This window comes from Squalius cephalus (genome assembly GCF_949319135.1).
Source record: "Squalius cephalus genome assembly, chromosome: 9".
NCBI lineage: Eukaryota > Metazoa > Chordata > Actinopteri > Cypriniformes > Leuciscidae > Squalius > Squalius cephalus.
Window position 1 is genome coordinate 9,044,963 of NC_137130.1, and position 26,196 is coordinate 9,071,158.

At 40.1% G+C, this 26,196-nt stretch overlaps 1 protein-coding gene across 2 annotated transcripts; it reads right to left on the reverse strand.

The window, feature by feature from the left end:
• Positions 1-1,095: 1,095 nt before the first annotated feature.
• LOC307163894 (titin-like) lies at positions 1,096-26,196 on the reverse strand. 2 transcript variants are annotated; one of them, XM_079880204.1, is made up of 9 exons: positions 25,728-26,196; positions 25,368-25,490; positions 15,506-16,093; positions 15,300-15,404; positions 15,035-15,232; positions 14,631-14,927; positions 13,946-14,533; positions 13,537-13,839; positions 1,096-13,424 (listed from the first exon to the last, which is right to left on the reverse strand). In XM_079880204.1, the coding sequence occupies exons 2-9, from the start codon at positions 25,459-25,461 to the stop codon at positions 2,515-2,517; spliced, it is 13,083 nt and encodes a 4,360-aa protein (XP_079736330.1). In that variant the 5' UTR covers positions 25,462-25,490; positions 25,728-26,196; the 3' UTR covers positions 1,096-2,514. The 2 variants fall into 2 exon arrangements, with proteins under 2 accessions (XP_079736330.1, XP_079736329.1); XM_079880203.1 differs by having other exon boundaries at positions 25,368-26,192.

Sequence of the window (26,196 nt, forward strand, 5' to 3'; positions counted from 1 at the left end):
TGGTACAAGCAATGGTTGCTGAAACAATCTGCCAGTTAGTAGTGGTTGTATCACGTTTTTCCACTATGTAGTTGTTTATCTGACAACCTCCTGTGTATACTGGTGGTTCCCTGGACATGGTAACATAGGTGGCACACAATTTTGACTGGTCCGACTGGTGAGCCTGGTTTGTTTAACCCTCTGGGGTCGACAAACGCGCCTGCGCGTTTTGCTGGATTTTCTTCACAAAGTAGCACAATAAACTTAAATTTCTCAGTCATTTATGGTCATACAGAAAAAAGAAATATGAAAAAAGAATCTGTGATATTTCTACTTTTGTATGTGTCCACTTACAATCAAATCAAAACATTGTGCTTTTGTAAAATAAAGAAAATAAACAGGGTGTGCTTTCTGCCTCCCCGTCGCGGTGAACTTTTTTTTCTTGAGCACGTCTATAAACTGAAACAAAACTCAGCGAATACTTGTCACACATTTATGAGCCATATACCTTTATAAACATTTAAGTGTGTACTTTTTAAATGATCGGATTCAAACTGAAAACAAATATTCTCTGTTTAAGTAATTTGTATAAAACCAACAAGATGTCCAGTATCTCAAACGCTTGCTCATTATTTTTAATTTGACCACGCCCACGCGCGCAAAAGAGATTCACGTGCAAATCTCCACATGGAACGTGAACGCGCTCATTACCTCAAAAACAAAGCACCAAAAACCTTCACAAGTCTCTGCTTTTCGTCGAGTTTGAAAGACGCGCTGTGAGCTTACATTGGATTTACCTCAGAAGAAGAAGAACGCGATTTGAAGACAAGAAAGATGTAAGGTAAAAAATTCTTACTTATTAGTTTATGTTATTGTTGCATAAACTTCACATTGCAGTTGTGAAGTTTAGTCAACTGTTGCTAGATATATGGTGAATATTATAATATTTAGACCCGTGTTTACTGTTACTGTGTTTGTGGATATCTGCTCAAACGTAGATATGTATAATATGGTAACCATAATGTTTCATATTTTGGAGCATGCTGTGCATTTGAATGTATCATATTTTGGAGCGTGAGCGCGTTTGAAAAGCAAAACGCACCAAACATTAGGCTTCATGTTTTTACTATTATCTCATTTCATATCATCATAACGAATGGAAACATTTGAAGTAACATATGATAATCAATATATTTTTCTCTAGCGTAGTTGTTACTGAAATCTTTTGGAAGATTTATAGGCTGCTATAGGTTATTGTTATTATTATTTCATGCAGCACTGCGCATAGCCTATGCTTACAAGGCACAACAAACCTGGTGTTCATTATATTATATATTGTTGGAAACATTTGTGTGTGTGTGTATTCTGTGAATTTTAAAAAGCAATTTTAACCTGAAAAATCTAAAATGTATTCCCAAAATCATGCAGGCCTATAGAAATCTTGATATCAGTATGTTCACTTTTTTTTTTCTTTCAGGGCCCAGATGCAACTGAGTCCTGCTGACTTCAACATTCACATGAGTCTCTGTATATGAACATGGTAAAGTGAAAATCAAACACCTTGGAAATGAAAGGTATGTACAATGTTTTTAGGAATGGCACAAAGGTCTCTGTCTTTGGATCATTGTTTTCAATAGTGTGCTTTTTGTCATGTATCTTTGGATTATGTTGTGTTGTAAATAAATCCAAACAATCAAAAAGCCATTCTTTTTTAAATCTCCTCATTCTTTGTGCAAGGTTGCTCAGAATGACAGGGCCTGATGGCTCCTAATAGGGCCATTAGGGAGGGTCTTTGTCTTTCTCAGGTGTGAAAAGCCTTACATATTAATGATGTGATCACGCCTCCCGCATAAAGCTTTCTCACACAAAACACGTCTTACAATTTTTAAATCAATATATTGTCTTCTCTGAATGAGCAGTCAGGGTGATTTTCACATAGTTTTGGAGCAAATATTCTAGGCTACGTGATACAATTTTCAAAAGTCTTGTGAAGAAATAATCAGTAGGGGTTTCATGGCCTTATTTCAGTGACAATTTTGTTTTGTATTTTCACAAACCACGCATAAATATCATTATCTCAAAACTACAAACTTTTACATACATGCTGCTGACATATTATTGTAGCAGAGTTTGTGCTGAATACAGTGTAATCAGACTTTAGCCATGAAAATGTCACAAGTAACAGAAATAAGCACAAATGTCAGAGCATGTCAGAACACCTCCAGGGCCAGAAAACAACTCAGACCCCAGAGGGTTAAGAATGATTATCCCAACTTCCTCTGTGACCGTACCTAAATTATTTGTGGCTGTGATTGTGTACTTTCCAGAGTCCTCTCTATTTGCTTCTTTAATTTTAAGAACTGTTGATGTTGCCATGCTTGAGACATTTAATCTAGTTGTTTCTTTCAGAGGTTGTCTATCTTTCATCCATGCAATCTTTGGAGTTGGACGAGCTTTAAATGGTATTTCCACTTTGAGATCTTCACCAGCTTGAACACTATGTGTTGGAAAGTATTTTGATGAATGGTTCAATAGTTACATCATTGCAATGACCGGAGCAGCTAATGGCTTTGGGTCACTTTTTCCTTTCTCGTTGTAAGCTAAAACTCTGAAGAGGTACTCTTGTCCTGAACTAAGTCCGGTCACCATACCCTCACATGTTTTGGTGACTGCAGCAACTGTCCATTCCTCTGATCCTTTTGGCTGCATTTCAATATAATAACCCAAGATTCTACTACCACCATCATGATCTGGTTTATCCCAGGAAAGTGATGCTGTGGTTTTTGTCAAATCAGTCAAAGTTACCTTGCCAACAGATAGAGGAGGATCAGCTGTCTTCACAGATTCGTCTGTTTCTACAGGCAGACCAATTCCAAATTCATTTTCTGCCATGATTCTGAAGTAATAAATACCACCCTCTGTCAGATCACCAACTCGGAAGCTGGTCTTGGAGCACTTAGTAGTAATGTTTACAAATCCTTGTCTATTTGATTCCCTCTTGTCAATGATGTAATTTTTTATTTTGGAACCACCATCAATAAGTGGTGGTTGCCAAATCAGGGTGGCATAATTTCTTGTTATATCTTTCACAACAAGGCTCTGTGGAGCACCTGGTGTATCAAGTACTTTTACTGACACAAATGCTGATTTAGTGCCAGCACTATTTACCAAAGTCAGAATGTATTTTCCAGCATCATTTCTGTCACATACATCAATTGATAACTGAGTGTAATCTGGTCCCTTTTCTAATTGGGCTTTATCTGGTAAATATCCCTCATCCTTGGTCCAGTTTATCTCAGGAATGGGGCATCCTTTGAATGGTATGTTAATTCTCATAGAACCTCCAGCACGCACAACAATACCTTTTCTCAACTCAGAGTCAAGCTCAATTTCAGGTGCATCCATCTTATCCACTGGTTTGACAGTTCCTTGGATGGCCACTGGTTCACCAACACCCAGTTTATTTAGGGCACATATGTGAACTTTGTATTCTTGGTGTTCAGTGAGTTTAGTAATTGTAAATTTAGTATCACTAAATCCAGAGGGTGGAGTACATGTGGTCCATTCTTCTTCATCAACTTTACATATCTCAACAACATAGCCCTGGATGTCTAAGCCACCATCATATATTGGTCTACTCCATGCAACTGTAATTGAATTCTTTGTAGTGTCAACAAGGTGTACATTAGTTGGTGGGCCAGGCTTAAATGTTGGATCACAGGCTTTGTAATAAACAGTTGGTGGACTTGGTTGTCCAACTCCAGCAGCATTTTCTGCAGATAACCTGAATTCATATTCATGATCCTCTGTTAAGCCTGTGACTCTGAAACGTAAGTCTGTGACCCTGCGTTTGTTACATTTTGTCCACCGGACTCCAGCTCTGTCTCTCTTCTCTATGATGTAACCAACAATCTCACTTCCACCATCAGTCTCAGGACGAGTCCAACATACCGTCATAGAGTCCCTTGATATATTTGTTATTTCTAGGTCTTTAGGTGGCCCAGGTAAAACAAAAGGATTTCTCATAATCACTGGAGCAGATTCAAGTGGTTCACCATCTCCATACTTGTTGACAGCCATGACACGGAATATGTATTCATTTCCTTTTAAAAGCTTGGTAACTTTAAACACTGTTGCTCCACAATCACCTGAAACTACAGTCCAAGCAAGACGACTTGTTTCTCTTTTCTGTATGATATAGTGAGAAATGCTACTGCCACCATCATGTCTTGGAGGTAGCCATGACAACAAACACTTCTCACATGTTACACCAGAAATGTTCAAAGGACCTTCAGGGGGTCCAGGTCTATCTAGCACCTTTACATTGAAGGAGACAGACTTCGTTCCAGCCACATTAGCGAGGTGCAATGTGTATTGTCCTCCATCAATTCGAATGGCATCTTTGACGACAAGAATTGCTTTGAAGTCAGTGTTCTTGATCTCAGCTCTTGCAGAATTCTCGACTTCCACATCGCCCTTAAACCACTGCATTGTTGGAATTGGCTTTCCTAGAACGAATGCTTCCAGGGTAAATGTGTCTCCAGCATTCACGGTCAAAATCTGGCAATATTCTGAGGCAACCTCATAGGTTGGTGGTTCAAATTCATCCTTTGCTGTAATTGAGCCTGTGCTCCCAGAGGGCCTACTGACCGATCCAGCTCCATTTCTGGCAATGACTCTGAAATCATATTTGTAGTCTTCTGTCAGGCCTGTGACTGTAAATTCAGTTTCAAGAATGTTAGCAAAACTAGCTTTCATCCAACGGCCCTCTGGCAGGTCTCGTTTCTCCACAACATATCCAGTGACAAGGCTACCTCCATCAAATTCTGGTGGTGTCCATCTAAGTTTCACTGAGTGCCTTGTCACAATCACTGGCACAGGGGTGCCTGGTGGGTCACATGGGTCACGTGCCACACAACCCTCAGAGATTTTGCTGCACATTCCAATTCCAACTATGTTTTCAGCATAGACTCTGAACTCATATTCAATGCCCTCTTCCAACGAGGATGTTTTGAATCTGGTGTCTTGAATGAGTGTTTTATTGATCTTTGTCCAAAGAATACTATTTTTCTCTTTTCTCTCAAGATGATATCCTAGAATAGCACTTCCACCATCTGAGACTGGTTTGTGCCATTCAACTACCATAGACTCTTTTGTGAATACAGACACAAATGGAGTTCCTGGAGGCCCAGGCTCTTTGAAAGGATACTGGGCAAGAACAGGATCTGAATCAATGCCATAGCTTTTACCATATCTATTCTCAGCAAAGATCCTAAACTGGTATTCAGATCCAGTTTTTAAATTACAAACTTTAAGTGTCGTCCTTGCTACTGTGGCAGAAACAACTACCCAGTTTGTGGTGGTGGTGTCTCTCTTTTGGACAATATAATTTGAAATCTGACAGCCTCCAGTGTATGTTGGTGGGTCCCAAGACAGTGTAATGCTCTCTGCACTCACTTCATCAATCCTGACTGGGCCTGTTGGTGGGCCAGGTTTTTCAAGTATGATTATTTCAAAAGTGGCTTCCTTTTGTCCAATTACATTAGCCACAGCAATGTTATACATACCACCATCTTCTCTTGTTGCATCTTTGATCGTAAGAGTGGTATGATGTGAAGTGTCAGCAACATTTACTCTTGTGGTCTGTTTCAGAGCTGAACCATCTTTGGACCATGTAATTGTTGGTTTTGGATGACCAGCAATTCGTGCTTCAATTTTCAAATCTTGCCCAACCTGTACATTGTATGTACTAAGTTTTGTTCTCACTGAGGGCTCAATAGTGAGGTCCTTTGCAACAACAGGATTTGCAAGGAGTCTGGGATCGCTCTTTCCTTTATCATTAACAGCAATGACTCTAAAATGGTACTCCACACCTTGGGCTAAATTAGTTACAACAGTGTCAAGGGATTTTACTTGAGCACAAAGAGACCATTTATCTTGATCTTTTGCTTGCATTTCAATTTCATAATGAGTAATTCTGCTGCCCCCATCATTCTCTGGTTTTTCCCATTTAAGAGAAACACTCTTCCGTGTTACATCCACAACAGAAACTTTACCAGGAGTTTGTGGCACCTCTGAGATTTTCAGAGGTTCTAGAGTCTCTGCAGGCAATCCAATTCCGTGTTCGTTTTCAGCAAGAACTCTGAAGAAATAGATGCTCCCCTCTTGGAGTGGTTCAATTTTCCATGTCATCTTGTTGCAGGAAGTAACAGCTGAGAACACCTTTCTTGTACTCTCTCGTTTTTCAACAATGTAGTTTTTTATTTTAGCTCCACCATCCAACAAAGGTGGCTCCCAGGTAAGAGTGACGGAATTTTTTGTTATTTCCTTCACACAGAAGTTTGCAGGTGCATCAGGAGTATCTAATACTCTGACACTAATAAATGCAGATTTTGTTCCAATGGCATTTTCCAGAGTTAAAGTGTATTTTCCACTGTCAAATCTATTAACATTTTCAATTACGAGTGAAGTGAAACTGCTTGTAATATCAATCTGAGCTGCCTCATTGATTTCACCTTCAGCCTTTCCCCACTTGACTTCAGGGGTTGGCCGTCCATGGATAGGAACAAACAATCTAAGAGAGCCTCCAGACCTGACAGTGATCATCTTTCTCAGGTCAGCATCAAGATCAATATCTGGTGCTTCATGTTTATCCTCTATGATAATGGATCCAGGGATATCAGCAGTTTCTCCCACGCCAATCTTATTGATGGCACAGATTCTGAATTTATACTCATGCTTTTCAAGGAGTTTTTTAACCTCAAATCTTGTCTCTGTTATTCCTGAGGGGGGTGTACACTTCATCCATTCATCAGAAGTGACTTCATAGGCCTCAACAATGTAACTTTGAATCTCACATCCACCATCATAAATTGGCTTGCCCCAATGCAGGATAACAGATGCTCTTGAGACATCAATTACCTTAGGGTTGTTTGGTGGACCGGGCTTGAAGACTGGATCCACTGCCTTGAAGTACACTGTGGGTGTACTTGGTTTACCAGCCCCAGCTGCATTCTCAGCAGACACACGGAATTCATAACTTCGGTTTTCAAGAAGACCTGTTACTCTAAAGCGTAGTTCACTCACTACACGTTTGTTGCATCTTGTCCACCTAACGCCCTCTTTGTCTCTCTTTTCAACTATATATCTTGTAATTGCGTTACCACCATCATTAGTGGGTCTATCCCATGTAATAACCATGGAATCCTTTGTTATATTTGACACTTCAACATTACTTGGTGAATCAGGTGGCACAAACGGATTTGCTGCAATCACTGGATCAGATTCCAAAGGCTCACCAATTCCATATTTATTTACAGGTATCACTCTGAAAATATACTCATTTCCAGGAAGGAGTTTTGAAATTTTAAGATTGAGGGTTTGTACCTTAGATTCCACAACAGTCCAAACTAATCGGCTGGTCTCTCGTCTTTCCACTATGTAATGAGACACCTCCGCACCTCCATCATGCAATGGAGTTTTCCAGGAAATGCAGCACTTTTCACTGGTAACCCCATAGATTGAGATTGGGCCTTCTGGAGGTCCAGGTCTGTCCAGAACCTTGACATTGACGCTAACTGATTTCTCTCCACCAACATTTTTCAGTAGTAAGGTATACTGGCCTCCATCAACACGGATAGCCTCCTTCACATTAAGAGTAGTTGTGAAGTCAGTATTCTTGATCTCAAATCTTGCAGTATTTGTAAGTTCTTCGCCAGCTTTTATCCAATGAACTGAAGGAATGGGTTTGCCAAGTATCCCTGCATCTACTTTGAATGATTCACCAGCATTAACAACAATAGTTTGTGAATATTTAGCATCCAAGTCAATTTTGGGTGGATCAACTTCATCCTTTGCTGTGATTGCACCAGTGCTGTCTGATGGAGCGCTAGACACGCCAGCAGCATTTCTTGCAATGACACGGAACTCATACTGCTGCTCCTCTACTAAACCACTGACGACAAATTCTGTCTCAATGATATTAGCAAAAGAGGCTTTCATCCAGTGGCCATTAGGCAATTCTTTCTTCTCAACGACATATCCAGTGATCTTGCTGCCGCCATCAAAGTGTGGTGGTGTCCACCTGAGTGTTAAAGAGCTTATTGTGACGATAACTGCTTCAGGTTTGCCTGGAGGATCACATGGATCTCTAGCCACCTGGATTTCTGATACTTTGCTTGCTTTGCTTAGCCCAACTATATTCTCAGCATAAACTCTAAATTCATATTCAATGCCTTCTTCAAGGCCACCTATCTTGAATCTTGTGTCTGGAATGATTGTTTTGTTTTGTTTCACCCACAGCAAGCTGTTTCTTTCCTTAAACTCAATATGATATCCCAAAATCTTGCTTCCACCATCACTACTGGGTTTGTTCCACACAATAACCATGCTTTCTTTAGTAGCAGACTGAACAGTGGGAGTTCCTGTTGGATTTGGAATCTCAAAGGGATATTGTGCAACAATAGGCGCAGAGAGAAGAACGGAACTCTTTCCATATCGATTTTCAGCAGCAATCCTGAATTGATATTCACAGCCAGTCTTTAATCTTGCAGCTTTAGTTGTTGTTCTCGCAACTGTTGCAGAAACAATCTGCCAATTTGTGGTGGATGTGTCTCGCTTTTCAACAATGTAGTTATTAATACTACAGCCTCCTTCATACTCTGGAGGCTCCCATGATAATGTAACACTGTCTGCAGTTACCTCATCTATTTTGATTGGGCCAGTTGGTGGTCCAGGTTTATCAAGTACAATAACATTGATGTCTGCTGTAGCTTCACCAGCTGAGTTTGTCAGTTTAATAGTATATTTGCCCACATCATCCCGTGTTGCCTCTTTTACCACAAGGTAAAGGTGTGTCTCTGCTACTTCAGCATTTACTCTTGTTGTTTCTTTCAAAGCAATGCCATCTTTTTGCCAGGTAACTGCTGCCTTGGGCTGGGCAACATATGGCACATCAATTTTCAGATCATCACCTGCCAGAACACTGTATGTGCTGAATACAAGTTTGAAGGCAGGAGCAATAACAACATCCATAGCAACCACAGGGACATTAAGTGGACGTGGATCACTGGTTCCCTTTTCATTGGTTGCTGAAATACGGAAGGAGTATTCTTCACCTTGTATTAAGCCAACAACAACTGCCTCTGTTACTTTAACAGTCATTACTTGGGTCCATTTTTCACTGTTTTTCGTTTGCATCTCGATAATATAACCAATAATTCTGCTTCCTCCATCACTGTCCGGCTTCTCCCAAGAAAGTGTTACACTGTTGCCAGTTACTTCTTTTAGAGTCACTTTTCCAGGAGGAAGAGGCTTCTCAGAGATTTTTATAGCTTCCATGGTCTCTACTGGAAGACCAACACCATACTCATTTTCAGCTAAAATTCTGAAGAAATACAAGCTTCCCTCTTGTAAGCCTCCAATTCTCCAACTTGTTTTGGGACAAGAGGCATTAACAATGGAATATGCTTTTCTTGTTGATTCACGTTTTTCAACAATATAATGCCTGATTCTTGATCCACCATCAATGACTGGAGGATCCCAAATGAGTGAAGCAGAATCTTTTGTTATTTCTTTGATTGTAAGGTTTTGAGGTGCACCAGGAGTGTCAAGAACTCTGACATTAACAAATGCTGTTTTAGCTCCTGAACTGTTTTCCACTGTTAGCATGTACTTTCCACCATCAAATCTGTTTACATTCTCAATAAGCAGTGTGGTGAAGGATGATGTAATATCAATGGATGCTCTATCAAGGGGTTCACCATTCTCCCTTGACCATCTGACTTCAGGAACAGGTCTTCCTTTAATTGGCACAAATAATCTTAAGGTACTGCATGCTCTGATGTTCACTACTTTGCGGAGGACTGAGTCAAGCTCAACTTCAGGTGGAAGGAGTCTGTCTTCTGCTTTAGGTGAACCAGGGACAGAGGCTGGTTCTCCAACACCTTCACAGTTAAGAGCTGAAATGTTGATCTTGTATTCTTGGTTTTCAATAAGGTTTGTTATGGTGAACGATGTTGCTGTTAGACCTGCCTTTGGAGTGACAATTGTCCACTCATTTTCCTCTGGCTGGCATGTTTCAACAATATAACCTGTGATATCTGAGCCACCATCATAAACTGGTTTATTCCAAGCAAGAGTAATGGATGACTTTGTTGTATCCAAAACCCTAGGATTTCCAGGGGGTCCAGGTTGGAATATTTTGTCACATGCTTTGTAAAATGGACTTGAAGGGCTTGGTGCACTTAAGCCAGCAGCATTTTCAGCTAAGATTCTGTATTCATACTCATGTCCAGGTGTTAGTCCTGACACTTTGAGGCGCAGATCAGTAACAGTCCTTTTATTGCATTTTACCCAACGAAGACCGGTTTTATCTCTCCTCTCAATGATATAGGTATTTATATTACTTCCACCATTATGTTCAGGATGTCCCCAACAAACCACCATTGAATCTTTTGTGATAGAAGTTACTTCTGGTGGCTGTGGAGGATCAGAAGGCACATATGGGTTAGTGGCAACAGCAGGCTCAGATTCAAGAGGTTCCCCTACTCCATACTTGTTCACAGCCATGACTCTGAAGATATATTCATTTCCTTTCAGCAATTTGGTAACCTTATAGCGGTTAACTTGTAAATCTGTGGCTACATTTGTCCATGTTAGTCTACTTGTTTCACGTCTTTGAATGATGTAATATTCAATCTTTCCTCCTCCATCATGAAGTGGTGGCAGCCATGACAGAATACATTTCTCTGTTGTCATGTCTGTTACATGCAGTGGTCCCTCAGGTGGGCCAGGTCTGTCAAGAACTTTAACATTGAAGACAAATTTGGCAAATCCTCCCGGATTGCTAGCAGTTAGAGTGTATGCACCACCATCTCTACGTAAAGAATCTTTGTTAATCAAGCAAGTATAGAAATCTGATGTTTTGATCTCTAGTTTTCCAGTATCTTCAAGCTCCTTGCCATCTTTAGTCCAAACCAAGGATGGAATTGGGCGACCTGTAACATGTGCATCTAGCTTGAAGACATCACCTGCTTTCACTACCACACCACTACTGAAACTTGCATCAGCATCAATCTTCGGCTCTTCAATGTCATCTCTGCAGACAATGACCTCTGAAGATTTAGATGGTTTACTAACCGCTCCAGCTGAGTTCCTTGCTAATACACGGAATTCATAAGAAGCATCTTCTGTGAGACCACTCACAGTAAAGTTTGTTTCAAGAATGTTGCTGAAGTTGGCTTTGAGCCAGCGACCATTAGGAAGTTCTTTTTTCTCGACTGTATATCCAGTTATTGAGAAACCACCATCACCCTCTGGCTTTGTCCACTGAAGAGTAACTTCATGACTGGTAATGTTAAGGGCCACTGGTTGACTTGGGGAGTCTATGGGATCAAGTGCATATGTCATCTCAGATGGCTTGCTTGCTTTGCTGAGACCAGCCAGATTTTCTGCAATAACACGGAATTCATATGCAATACCATCCATCAGACCTGGTGATTTAAACATATTGCCAACGACTGGAGCTTTGCTGATCCTCTGCCAAAGTATGCTGTTCTTCTCTTTCCTCTCAATACGGTATCCTAAAATCGGGCTACCTCCATCTGAAGAGGGTTCATTCCAGCTGATTGTCATTGAATCCTTGGTGAAGGCAACTATTTGTGGAATTCCTGGCTGTCCTGGTACATCAAATGGATAAGCAGCCACCACCGGTTGTGATGTTATGTAGGGTCCAACACCATATCTGTTCTGAGCCTTAACACGGAATTGATATTCAATGCCAGTTGTAAGGCGTGCAGCTTTGAATGTTGTGCGGATAACAGTTGCTGCTAGTTCCACCCAGGATGTACCAGTGGTCTCACGCATCTCAACAATGTATTTATTAATAGGAACTCCTCCATCATTTTCTGGAGCTTCCCATGATATTAGAACATAGTCACAAGAAACGTCATCCACTTTTATTGGTCCAGTTGGAGGTCCTGGAATATCATGTACTTGAACAGTAATAATTTCAGTCAGAGTACCTAAAATGTTCTTTCCAGTCATTGAATACTGTCCTCCATCTTTTCTCTTAATTTCATTAATGTTAAGAATAGTAGAAGTTGCAGTATTTTCAACGTTTATTCTCTGTGTTTGTTTAAGTTCCTGATCTTCTTTCGTCCATACAACAAGTGGTCTTGGGCGACCCAGAACAGGGATCTCAACTTGAAGATTATCACCTGCTTTAGCTACCACAATCTTCTGATGTATACCTCTGAGGTCAAATTCTGGAGCTGTGGTTTGCTCCTTAATTACAACTGGTCGACTTTCACGAGGCTCACTCCTGCCTGACACGTTTACAGCAAAGATGCGGAACACATATTCTGCATTTTCCAACAATTCTGTTGCAGTGTAGTCCAAAGCTTTTATTGTTGTCACATGGGTCCACTGATCAGAATCTTTCAGCTGAGCCTCTATCACATAGCCAGTTATTCGACTACCACCATCATATTTTGGTTTTGTCCATGCAAGAGTTGCTGTGTCTTTGGAAACATCAGAAATAATCAGATTATCTGGTGCAGAAGGAGCCTGAGAAGCTCTTATTGGTTCAGGTGTCTCTGCTGGTTCACCAATACCCATTTCATTCTCAGCTAAAATTCTGAAGTAATATTCTGCGCCCTCTTCCAAATCTGGAATTTTGTACGAGCATTTCTGCCAGTTTGCAGTTATGGTTGAGTAAGCCTTTCGTGTTGCCTCCCGCTTTTCAATAATATAATTTGTGATCTTTGAACCACCATCAATAATTGGAATCTCCCATTGTAAAGTAATGCTATGCTTTGTGATTTCCCTTGGTTTCAAATTTACTGGAGGCCCTGGGGTGTCCACAACACGAACATTGACAAATCCAGTCTTCTTTCCAGCAACATTTTCTAATGTTAGGACATATTTCCCAGCATCATATCTTGTACACTCAGGGATGACTACTAGAGTGTATGATTCAGTAGTGTCAATATGAGCACGGCCTTTAAGAGGTATGTCTTCCATATGCCATGTTACTTCTGGAGATGGCCGGCCCTTGATTGGCACAAATATGCGGATTGAAGCACCTGACTTCACAACAAGTGTTTTTCTCAGCTCTGCATCAAGTTCAAAGTCAGGAAACTCCTCTCGATCCACCAGTTCAATAACTTGCTCAACTTCAGAGGGTTCTCCAAGTCCTTCTGAGTTCTGTGCTCTGACTCTGAAGTGATATTTTCCTCCTGATTGTAGACTTGAAACTACAAATTCAGTTATTCTCAAGGGAGTAGTTGTATCTTGGACCCAATCATCATCTCCTTCTTTTTTATGTTCAACAAAGTATCCTGTAACATCAAGACCACCATCATAGAAGGGTCTACCCCAGTTAAATGTTGCTGTTGTTTTGGTGGTGTCAGTAATTCGTGGGTTGGATGGAGGCCCTGGTGGATCTGAAAAATTATTAAATGATAATGACAAATAATCAAAATTCTTTGGAACAAAAATGAACAAGAAAAAATGTCTGGAAATGTGTAATTAAAAAAACAACAATTATCATCTTACATGCAATATCCTTTGTCATTACAGGTTGTGATGGCTCACTGGGCTCGCCAAAACCAGCCTTATTCTCTGCAGTGACACGGAATTCATATTCAATTCCCTCTGACAGGCCTGAGACCTTATAACGTAGATCAGAAATTGACTTCTTTGAAGCTCTAACCCATCTCATTCCTCTTCTCTCTTTTCTCTCAACACTATAGCCTTGAATGTCACTTCCCCTATCTATGGTTGGTCTCTTCCAGGAAATTGTTACAGCATTTCTACTGACATTATCAATTTCTGGTTTTGATGGTGGCCCGGGGGGTCCTGCAAAAAAAGTGAAGAAGTTGAAAAAACAATAATAAATATATATATATATATATATATATAGACTGAAACAAAAAAATGCAGTAAAAATTGAAGTTGGGATTACCAAAGCTATCAACCATTTTAACTGGTCCAGACTGTGTCGCATCCCCAGTGCCATACTGATTGACTGCTGAAACACGGAATATGTATTCATTTCTCTTTATCAGCTTGCTGGCAACATAGCGGCAATCCATAACATTTTCAGCAAGCTTTGTCCAGAGTAGGCGGCTGGTTTCTCTCTTTTCTAATATATATGATTTGATACAGCAGCCACCATCTTCTTCTGGTGGCAACCATGTCAATGTGCATTTTTCAGCAGAGACACTGCTGGCTTCAATAGGACCTGGAGGTCCAGGCACATCTAGGATTTTCACTTTAACTTTTTCTTCTTTGATACCAAATGGATTGCTTGCACTAATGGTGTACTCTCCAGTGTTCTTTCGGCTGGCATACTTGATAGACAAAGTTGAAGATGTGGGAGTGCTTGTGATTTTGACAATATCTGAGGACTTGAATTCTCTTCCACCCTTAGACCACACAGCTGTAGGAGGTGGTTTGCCAAGAATGCTTGATGCTGTGATGATAATTGTTTCTCCAGCCCTCACAGTCACTCCATCCTTCATTTCAGGGTCAATTGTGATAGTTGGCGGTTCTGTAAAAAGTTAGTTAATGATTATAAACATTGGTATGTTTATGGAGGGGTTTGGTTAAGCAAATTCATTAAAACCTGACAATATACAGTAACTTACCATATTCATTTTTGCAGATAAGAGGCTCAGTTGTCTCTGAGGGAGCACTGATAGCTCCAGCTGCATTTTTAGCCCTTATTCTGAATTCACAAGTACAGCCTTCCTGTAGGTCTGTAACAGTGTATGCACAGCTTTGGACATTCACATGGTTAGCCTTCATCCATGTCTTTCCAGGATGCTCTAATTTCTCAACAATATAGCCAGTCAATTTGTGGCCCCCGTCATACTTGGGTGCAGTCCAAATAAGTGTTACACTGTTTCTTGTGACATTGATCACATCAGGTTTGCCAGGTGGATCTATAGAAAGAGACAATAGTAATAACAAAAATCATTTTGTGCTCTCTTCCTTATAAACAGCACAAATAGAAGTAGGAAAAGTAAAAAGAGAGTACACTGAGACTCACCAATAGGATCAAGAGCAACAAGTGATTCAGTTGTTTTGCTTGGCTTTCCAAGTCCTGCTATATTCATAGCTATTACCCTAAATTCATATTCCAGGCCTTCAACCAAACCGGTCACTCTGCATTCTTTCACTCTCAAAGGTGTCTTGCTGGCTCTCTTCCACATTACGCTATTTCTATCTTTGAATTCCACGTAATATCCTATAAGCAATATTAGAAGTAAAAGTTAAATAAATAAATGAATAACTGTAGTAAAGAAATGTTTTACCTGTGATGGGAGAGCCTCCAGTATCTTTTGGATCAGACCATGTTAGGATAGCAGACTCATGACGAATGCTCACAACCTCAGGTGGTGCTGAAGCCCCTGGTGCATCTGTTGTAGGGAAAAGTGTATTTGATGTAAACAAATATTTTTAAATATCCAGCATATTTCATTAAATAAAAAATATTTGGGCTTTCCTGTTAAATACTTACTAAATGGATGTTTAGCAATCACTGGATCAGATCTGAGGAACTCTCCAAATCCATATTTATTTTCAGCACAAACTCTGAAGATGTATTCTGTTCCGTCATGAAGTCTTGTAACTCTCATAGAGTTCTTCTGAATCGCAGAAGCAACTGTGACCCACTTGTTATCAGTAGAATGCCTCTTTTCCAAAATATAGTTGCTAACTTCTGATCCACCATCATCTTTGGGTGGGCCCCATTCTACAGTAATCGCCTCTGCTGTGATATCATCAAATTTGATAGGACCAGTGCAGATTCCAGGCTTTCCAACAACTTTAATGTCAATAGCTGATTCTTTTGTTCCAGCAATGTTTCTCAAAATGATAGTGAATTTGCCAGCATCGACTCTATGGCAATCACGAATCAGCAAGACCGTGTTTGTTGCGGTTGATTCAACTGAGATTCTGCCACTATCTGATAAAGTAACATCACCCTTTTTCCATGTGACTGCTGGAGCAGGTATACCAATAATAGGGATATTAAGGCGAACAGTGCTTCCTTCCTTTGCCACATAGCTAAAGTCTGGCAAGCCTTTAAGGTTACAGTCTGGAAGGACTGTAAAGAGAAAAGAGAAAAAGGAATATATTAATGGACATAATTGTATACCCACTAAGACACAAATGCAAATATTAGGTACAACAGGGCTTCTCAAAGTCTGGGGAGAGCACTTCAGACAAATATATAATGTGCAACCAGTTTCAAACAACAGAGATTTTGCTATATATTTTATACCATGGTATGTTAATCTATCTGCTGAGTGTAGGGCTGCTTAAAGTTATTAATAGGGCTGGGGCAAGAAATCAATGCATCGCAAATCGCGAAATGATTCTGGATTGATTCTGAGATTTTCAGAATGCATCACGATTCTCTCTCACACTAGCGCTCTTTGTGAGCATTTGAGCTTGTGGTTAAAAACTAGCCTAGAGCGCCATCTGCTGTTTAAAACTAAGATCAGAATCGATTCGAGAGAATCGCAATGCATTCTCTCAAAATCGATCTATGAATCGCGATGCATCGATTTATTGTCCTAGTCCTAGTTATTAACATGTCAGAGCAATAAAGAAACATGGGTGAAGGAGAAAATAAAGACTGAAACATACCTGAAAAAGTTATTAAAAGCACAATAAACCATGCAAGAGAACTGGGGGGGGGAACTCGAAACCGTAACCTTTGAGTTACCAGTTTGACTCTCTAACCATTAGGCCACGACTGCCCCAATTGGGTACCCAAACGCTGACAGGCAACCTTATCAAATACAATTTCTTTTTGATTTCTTTTGATCAAGAAATCAAAAAGAAATCAACTGTGTGTAAACAACAACTGCAACTAACCAGATAATACACTTTATACAATATAAAAGTGCAACCAACCATATAGCCTAATCATGCACAGATAGCAAAAAAAAAAAAAAAAAAAAAAGAGAGAGAGAGAGAGATTAACTTATAAAAAGGAGACAAATTCCCCACATATTTTGTTGAATTCAGAGGACATGTGTCCAATCAAACTCTATAGCATTTTGGTGGACATGGAAAACCTGTGAGACATGCACTCATTCTCAAAACACCAACTAAATGCTTTGTGCTGATCATACCATTTTATACAGTAGATTTGCTGCAGTTTTTAATACCATAATTATTGATATGATAACATTCTAAAAAAAAAAATATTTTTTTTTATTTCACAGAACACAAGAAGTTCATATTTACAAATTTAAAAAAAGATACCATTCTGTAAAAAAAGGACTCCCCAGAAGCCATACCGGCTTATAAATAAATTTCAATTTCAATGTTTAATTTTATAATCTACATTTTTTTTTACTTTTGTCCAAAAAATTTCTAGCTTCAGAGTTATATTTTCCACATTCAATGTGAAAAGCACTTGTCAAGCAGCCATGATGTGAGACTGACACCTCCAGCTGACGCCATTGAAAACACTTAGCCTCCATTTTCTGCGTTCCTCTCCTCTCTTCTGTCTGACTCTAAGCCCACTTCACTTGCTCCTTTGCTGCTCATGACTCTTATTTCTAATTTTTCCCTGTTTCCTTATCCCCACAGATCCCATCTCTCTTTCTCTGCAGTTACAAAGAGCAGTATATACTAGTGCAAATCCATTGTTTAGTTCCTGTGGGTGCCGTTTGCTCTCTTAGGAGTCCTTTTAGCTTTACAGAGTGCTTTAACAAACAGAGAAGGACAATAGCAATTCTCAACGGGGTTTATCAGTTGGCAAATGCTACAAAATCGCATCAGAAACACAGAGATCCCTGGTCGGGTGCCACCAAGCAACCAACAGATATTGTAGGTTCATAGCGATTATGAAAACTATGGTAAACCCATACAGAAAAAAAAAATATTTAAATATATTTTAAAGTGTCAAAAATATATGTGGCATATATTCCAAATACATTGAAATATACACTACTCACCACAAGTTAGGGATATTGTTATTTACATGAGTGCTATTCCTATTTGGTCTGAATTTTAATTAAATAAGTAAAAGTATCCTTTGATATTACTAATAATGAATGAGAAGAAACACCATTTTCATTAGTGTAATATTTATTACCCCAAAAATGTAGACAATAACAAGGGTAGCCCCAAATAACAAAAATTGACAATGTCAGTAGCAGGTGTTTCCACCATTTTCCGCAATGACAGCTTGACAGCGACGTCTCATGCTCCTCACTAGCCTCATGATGTTGTCCTGAGGCAATGCGTTCCACTCCTCCACAAGTGCTGCACGCAGTTCTGCCAGGTCACGTGGGGGTGGGGTACGATCATCCAGTCTCTGCTTCAGCTGATCCCAAACGTGCTCTATGGGGTTCAGGTCAGGGGACATTGCTGGCCATACCATATGAGGCACTCCGACTTCCTGAATTCGAGCTGTGACAATTCTAGCACGATGTGGTGGAGCATTATCATGAGTCCCTGTCTTTCTGTGGCCGTCATTCCACAGGCACGATCAAACTGAGATAATGACAGCCAGTCTGTAGGATTGACGCTACCGCAGTGATGATAAATCAAACCATCATACCAGATATCTGAAATGGACTGATACCTGCCCAATGTGTTCATATCACGGCACTTCTCCAGCATATGCATTCAAAACTTACAGTCCATTACTTCTGCTAAAATGGATCACGGATTTTTATGACATCACTGTGGACTTCAACTTCTCATCACATCTTCTGTCCAATCAAATGCTCTCTAGAATCTTAAGAGTCCCGCCCCCTATGCTATAAATACCACCTGGCCAAAGTGACCGTTGTTGACACGGAATATGGGTTGGGAGATGTGTTCGGTTGCTCAAAACACTCGAGTTTTATTCTGTTTTCCAACTGTATGTTGGTTAAAATTGAAATGGCTAGAATTTATTCACACCTCTATTGTTGAACCCAACGTTTCATCAGCGCTCGGATTCGCTTCCATGGTGCTGTCAAATGCGACTTGCAGTCTGTGAGGGAAACTAAATGCTATTGGCTATTTAAAAAGGGGAGGAGCCATTTAATATGTCCCGCCTTAGCTTCCTGTTTCAGTGGAAATTACGTCAACGCATCATACAAAGCAGGCACTTTAGTGGGCCTTTAAAGAAATTAATACTCTTATTCAGCAAGGATATTTTCTGTTGAACAAAAGTGACAATAGAGACACTTATAATGTTACAAAAGGTTTCTATTTTAAATAAATGCTGGTTATTTTTAATTACTAATTAGGGACTTCCCATAAGCGAGCTGCAGTTGTTGCTGTCCTTCAGAGTGTGGATAAACACCCATGCGGTGTGTGTGTGTGTGTGTGTGTAGATGTGTGCACATATGAGTGAGACTGACACGGAGCGAGTCATGTGCAGACTTCCAGTGAAGTCATGTGCTTGAGGTAATTCCTAATTTAAGTCAGTAGAGATTAAAGCCTGCAAACACCCACCCAACCGCTATAGGGTAAGGTAAGAAAGGCAGAAATAAAAACGAGAGAGAAAAAGGAGAGATACATAGAATGGGAATAGTCAAAAATCACAAAGAATTAGAGTAAAACAATACAGACTTCAGAAAAATCTAAAATAGATTAAATGGGAGGATAACAGTGAGTAGTTGGTGGGGACAAAAAGACATTGTAAAGGAAAAGCAAAAGAGAAAGACATGGCATTTAGCTGAGTGACAAGACAGGTGTAAACTCCACAAGTTGTCCAGAGGATTGACACATGCATCATGACTACAGACGTCACAGACACATACTCTGTATCAGTGGGTCTCAACTGGTTTTGCTTCAGGACCCAGATTTGACATCATGTTTATTCGACATTAAACATTTGTAGCATACAAAATGTTAACAAAAATGCACTAAAAATAAAAATGAAATACACTGCCCAGCCAAAAAAAATAAGTTGTTGTTTAGATTTAAATAGGCAAATGCTTGTCTAGAGTCTATGATTGGATCATTATTGCAGGGATTGATATGTTTCTATATGTTATATATTTGACAACAGTTATTCTAACCCTAATTAATAGAGTGTGACACATCATGCCCATATTTCAGAATGACAATGTCAAGATTGATCAAGCTCAAATTGTGAAAGAATGGTTGGGAAGAATGAAGAATCATTTTCACACATGGCACCTCTGAGTCCAGACCTTAAATTGAAAGTCTTTGGGATGTGCTGGAGGAGACTTTACAGTGTGCTGGATGCTAACATTGTGATGGAAAAACATCACAACATTTATTTCCATCAAGAGATGCATACATTTTTGGTCAAGATCTTGCATTGACAATGCAAGAGTCAAGCACTCTGTAAAGTCTACTCCAACACATCCCCAAGACTTTCCATGAATTTAAGGTCTGGACTCAGAGGTGCCATTGTCACATTGTCACCCTGGAAAATGATGTGTTTTATGGTTGTTTAATGAAATGAAAAGCTACACACTCCATCAGTTAGGTTTAGAAAAACTGTTGTCAAACATATAATAATCGCTACATTAATGATCCAGTCATAGGCTCTTAAGAATTTGCCCATTTAAATCCAAACAGCGACCTTTTTTGGCCGGGCAGTGTACTGTATATTACTAAGAACTGCTTTAGCCAATCATACAAATTAGCATGACATAGCCATATTAGGAAACAATTGAGATTTTATTATAAATGCATAAATTAAAATTATTAAAAGAAATGTATTTTGCTATGCACGATTGTATGATTATCTTTTTTGCGACTATTAGAACGGACATATTGAGAACAACCACTGCCTTATATTTCAAAATGTACACCCCCAGATTCTCAGCCATGCCAGTAAAAAGCTAGATTTTCTGGTAACACCATATTCTGGACATTATCTAACATGCATAGCAAACAGATTATTCATTACTTTGAACATTGCTAAAATTCAAAGTTCTATTTGCCTTATACAGAATAGCTTTTCCACAGACCCCCTGGAGTACCTTCAGGGACCTCCAGGGTCCAGAGACCCTTGGCTGAAAAGCCTGGCACTACACAAACCAAACTGGGTCCAGTTAGACATAACACACCCTTGAAAAAATATCCGATACCCAAAAGAAGATCATATAATGCTCAAGGTGCCAATCATTAACATGGAATGTAATAAATGTACATCAATTTAGCATTTTAAGAGCATGCTGCAAATACAGTAAGGGTAAAAGTTTGACCTGGCTAAATAAAACACCTAAACTCTATTGCTGTTGATGGAGTGCAAATGAGAAAATGTTAGTGGCATCGGTGAAACCATAATACTGTCAGAATTATGTGCTGTTAAGGATAACAAAGAGACAAAGCCAAATATAAACACCTAAGGACAATCCCCTCTCATTGCTCACTTATCTAAAACCAACAGATGACTTATGCTAAAAACAGCTAAAATATACTACATATTCCTTTATGAGGACAAAATAAAATACAAATGCAAATGACGGGGGGGGGGGGGGGGGGGGGGGACATACAAATGCAAAATTTCTGAGTGCTTTATTAAACAGAAATTTCATGTTTAATCCCATGCAACAAGAGATTAACACGTTTGCCAAATTGCTTTATGTTACACTTACTCTTGCATCAGCTGTTGTGTAAACAGTAGGGGTGTAACTGTTCACAAAATTCACGGTTCGATATGATACACTTGTGTCACGGTTCGGTTTGGTACATTTTTGATACAGCAAAAAGAAAGAAATACCAGAGAAATTTCCTGGATTAAATTTTTTTTTTATCTTTTTTTTTTAATTAAAACTAACATCATAAAATATTACATTTTTTTTACTTTGAGCAATTCTGGAGCTATAATTGACTCTTCTTAGGAGCATATAAAACAAAACAGCTCCTTGGAAAAAATATTGTAGTAGTTATAAACAAAGGTTTATTTTAGTTCAGAATGATTAACATTTGAGGCAATTGTATTCATAACATTGTCAAAATAAAACCGACGTAGGCCTAATGTTACTTGAAGGCATTGTAGCCTACTATTCCTGCCAAACTTACATGGTTGCAGTGAGTGTTACTACGGTAAATCCATGGTGAATGTTGCTGATCTGTGGACGCTGGATAGTTCATTCATGCCACAATGTTTATTCCTGGGCCCGTATCCCTAAAGAATTTTTGTGCAAAAAGTGGCTCCTAGCGGCCAAATTCTAAGAAAATTCTCAGAGTCATGACGTTTTCTTAGAATTTCCCCTAAAAGTGACACGAAAATCCCAGTTAATATAAAAGCTATTCCTCAAGATTCCTAGCGCTTAAAAGGGCTCCTAAGGCGAGATCTGCTAAGAGCAGGGAAGAGGACTTTTAGTGGCTTAGGAGTTCCCCTAAGCAGCTGCACAAAATGTGTTTGTAGGATATTTGTTAACAAGCCTTCATAAATAGACCAGCCAGCAATCACAGACATTGATAAAAGCTGAGCCGTGTTACCCTCGTTAAGACCACACTGAGTTGTAACGTTGCAATTTCTACTTCATTAAGGACAGCCCTTTGAGATAGGCCATCTTGTTTTCAATGGGGTCCATATGGGAGTGAAAGTACAAAATATGCCAGCTAGGATATTAATATGAGCAAATAAGACACAAATCATTATTTGAACAGGGTGTAATGAGCTTAAGTTTTCACATATTTTAGATTCTAATGTTAGGCTATAACCCCTACAGTTTACTATTCATTTTCCAGATATTTTCTTGAATGTGAAATATTATTTACAATTACAGTCTGCATAAGATTAGAGTGTATAATTATGTTTATTGATTTGAGGGTACATCCTTTGCTCATTATCACCAAAAGTTCATTTTCATCAAACTTGTAGGATCAACCAATCACGGCTTTTGAAATGATGACTCATACCTAGCAAACGGGGGTCAACCACACCTCCTCACTAAGATAGGATTTTCCATCCATTCCTTGCTCAGAGTTCACTGAAAATGTTCTGGAATCACTTCTAAGCTAAAACTCCTGGCAAGGAATTTTTAGGTTAAGTTAGGAGCTCTCTGAGAGGATTCTCAGAATCTTTAGGGATACGGGCCCTGGTTTCCACGTCAGTGCTGTTTGATCCGTTAATAACGGAGAAATCTGAATGTTTCTCACTAGATCTCGCAGGAGTCGCAGCGATGTTATTACTTCTGTGGCGAATTCAAACGCTTTCTTTACTGGATCTCTTATCAGCGCTGTGTAGTAACAGTGTCGCTTGATCAAGATCGGCTCGCGCTGCTTTGGTCCAAACTGATAAGCAGTTTCGTTCCGCTTGCATTACGTTTGCCATTTGATGTTGGACAATGTTGTGGTCGCGCCGGCGGATTATGAGCGCGCCCACCACGCGCAACCCGCCTGCATTTGAAATAACGAAATTACCCCCCCCCCCCCCCCCCCCCCCCCCCAAACAAAAAGTCTCCGGTTCTACGCGATTCACGTAAATGACCCAATTGACCAAGAAAACGGCGATTGTCGCCGAAAAGCGACAAGTTTGCAAAGTTACCAAGCAGCAACCTCCCTGTCTCTCTCTTGAAACCAACACGGAAGTGAATTCAACGGCAATTCATCGACTGGCCGCTTGAGGCTGGATGCAGAAGTGAGTCAAATCTGTATCTCCCCCATGTTAAAATGGCCAACTTTACAGCAGAAAAAAACATGTTTACAGCCTGGTGCAAAAAGTGGCTTTGGTCTATATAGCTTATTTTTCCCTTCATGACAACTGTAATTTTTTTATAACTCAGCCGTTTAAATTATATTAAGCCTTAAAATTTCTGCATAATTAAGGGTGTCCACTTTAGAGTGACGGGTGGATTCCCACTGCTGTGGTCATTAGTCATCATTAGCCGTTTGTCTGCTGTTTGTTAGCCGTCACATTACCTCAGTTCATTGTCTGACTGTAAAAATAAATAAATTCGGGATCGACGCAGTGCCAAGATGGCGACGCAGTGCCAAGATGGCGACGGTCGGCCACGCCCACTTTAGGCTTCAAAAACAGTCTATAGAAACCTACGGGTGACGTCACGGACACTACGTCCATATTTTTTTACAGTCTATGGTACTGTATATACATCGAAAAGCATAGAGATAACATTTTAGCTATATCGCCCAGCCCATTTTACATGTTTATGTTTTACATGTTCCCACACATTCCTTGTAAAGACATGGTCAATTATGGCGCTTTTCCACTGCATGGTACGGCTCGGTTCGACTCGGCGCGGAACGGTTCGGCTTTTCCACTGCGTGGTACGACTCGACTCGGTACGGCACGGTTCGGTTCGCTTTTAGCTCGGTTGCTTTTCCACTGCAGCTAGTACCGCTTCAAACTGGGTGGGACTGATCGTTATAGTTGCCGCCTCTACTGCCATGACATCATCGTAAATGCGCCACATTTCAATGCACAACACAGGAACAATGGAGCCTATCGAGGGGATGGTGTTCTTGATTCTCGGTGTGTTGATGTTTTTAACTGCAAGAGGGAGAAATATGTTTAAAATGAGGCTGATGGCAGCAAAACAAAATACTGCTAAAAAAAAACAAAAGAGTCTGGGAACTCTTACAACGAAGCGCAGATGACGACATCACTCGGTTTGACGACACCAATCAGTGATCTGCAGTGTTTTCACGTCACATTTTAGTATCGGTACGGTACGCTCGGAACCTCAACAGAGGTGGTACCATTTAAAGCGAGCCAAAGTGAGCCGTACCGTACCATGCAGTGGAAACGCGCCATAAGTGAGCCGTACCGTACCATGCAGTGGAAAAGCGCCATTAGACACATTTTAGACTGTGAAAGCAAACAACCTCTGCAACATTTCGGCCCCAAAGGTAACTGGAAAAAGAACACATGAAACCTTGTCTTTCCCATTTGAGTAAGAAGGCGAAGTGCTTACTTCAAAGCTTCAGAGAAGAAGACAGAGCACCCTAACATTGGGGGTGGAAATTTCGCAGCTCTACATTAAGACGGGTGAGCAGTTTGTCTCAGGCCATCAGCTGCCCCCATCATTCCACTCTCGGCCACCAAACAGATCCTTGAGGTTACTGCCACCATGGAACCCCAAACAAACAAAGTGACTGAAGAAGGAGGGGTGAATACTTCACTGTATTTATCATAATTGGATTATCCACCATTTTGTGAGACACATCTGAGGGGTGTTACTCCTTTAGCAAATTATCACGCATCACATTTTGGTGAGTGAGAACGTTTGCCTTCCACCTTTTTTCTCTGAAGTCTAAACTCGATAATGAGCTACACAAGCTTGGTAATAGGGCACAATGTCCTTATGTTGGGGTGTTCCATTCATTTCTACAAGGCTGTAGGTAGACTGAATAAGCCACTGACCTTTCAAAATGAAACATTAAATGTTAATATACTTAGCTACATTCGTAGTTACCTTCACCCAAATGCAAAAGGCTGGGAGGCACCATTCCTCTTGCTTCTTCATCAGCACCCTTCTTCAGGGTCATCTGGACCTCAGCCTTCCTCATGATGCAGTTGAGAGCTTCTTTACAGACTGCTGCACGTTATTGGACTGCTTAAAGCTTCAATTTACATTAAAACGTATCTCTAATCTTTAAATTGCCCAAAAATAAAATAGCTTTTCATAATTTGGTGTTATGATATGGTAAACATATTCCAAACATTCAAGCAGACATTATCAAATGCAAGACTCCACTCCAGGTCTAAGTTATCGATGCCAGATAATGCAATACTTACATATCCAATGACTTCATTAAAAGGTGGAAATCTCTACCTGCATTAACAGAAGACCTTCTGAAAGGCCTTCAGGACCGTAGAAATTTCCCACAGGTTTTCTGCATTATAAATGTTTTGGAATATGTTTCTCACATCCTTGAGACATCCAATTAGAGAATCAGAAAACAAAAAGCTTAATCTTTGTCCAATTAGACGAATGGAGCTTGTGCATGTACTCCTGGCTGGTTGGTATTTTTAGAGCGAGTCCCAGAGGATCATATTGCATTAGCAACTACCCCTGTTGCCTTTTGGAATATTTGGCCTCAGCTTTTCACCCTCAGACTCAGGTCCCACAGTTCTTCGGCATCTAAGGAAAAAAATGACCACTGGATCCTTTAGGTGATTACTCAATTGCAGGATTTCCAACTCTGTAGTGGTTTCCAACTCAGTGCCTGCAGTGCCCAGATTTCGTCCCCTTGCCCTCCAAGTTAAGCTGTCTCACTCATGATAGCCCCCTCCCTCCACTC

Bases quoted from the DNA above. Each gene is read 5' to 3' on its own strand.
- LOC307163894 (XM_079880204.1), bottom strand. From the start codon at position 25,461: ATGAGGAAGGCTGAGGTCCAGATGACCCTGAAGAAGGGTGCTGATGAA. The intron at 14,928-15,034 runs GTGAGTCTCAGT...CTCTTTCTATAG, and splicing joins TGTTGCTCTTGATCCTATTG to ATCCACCTGGCAAACCTGAT. The intron at 13,425-13,536 runs GTAAGATGATAA...ATAATTTTTCAG, and splicing joins AATGACAAAGGATATTGCAT to ATCCACCAGGGCCTCCATCC.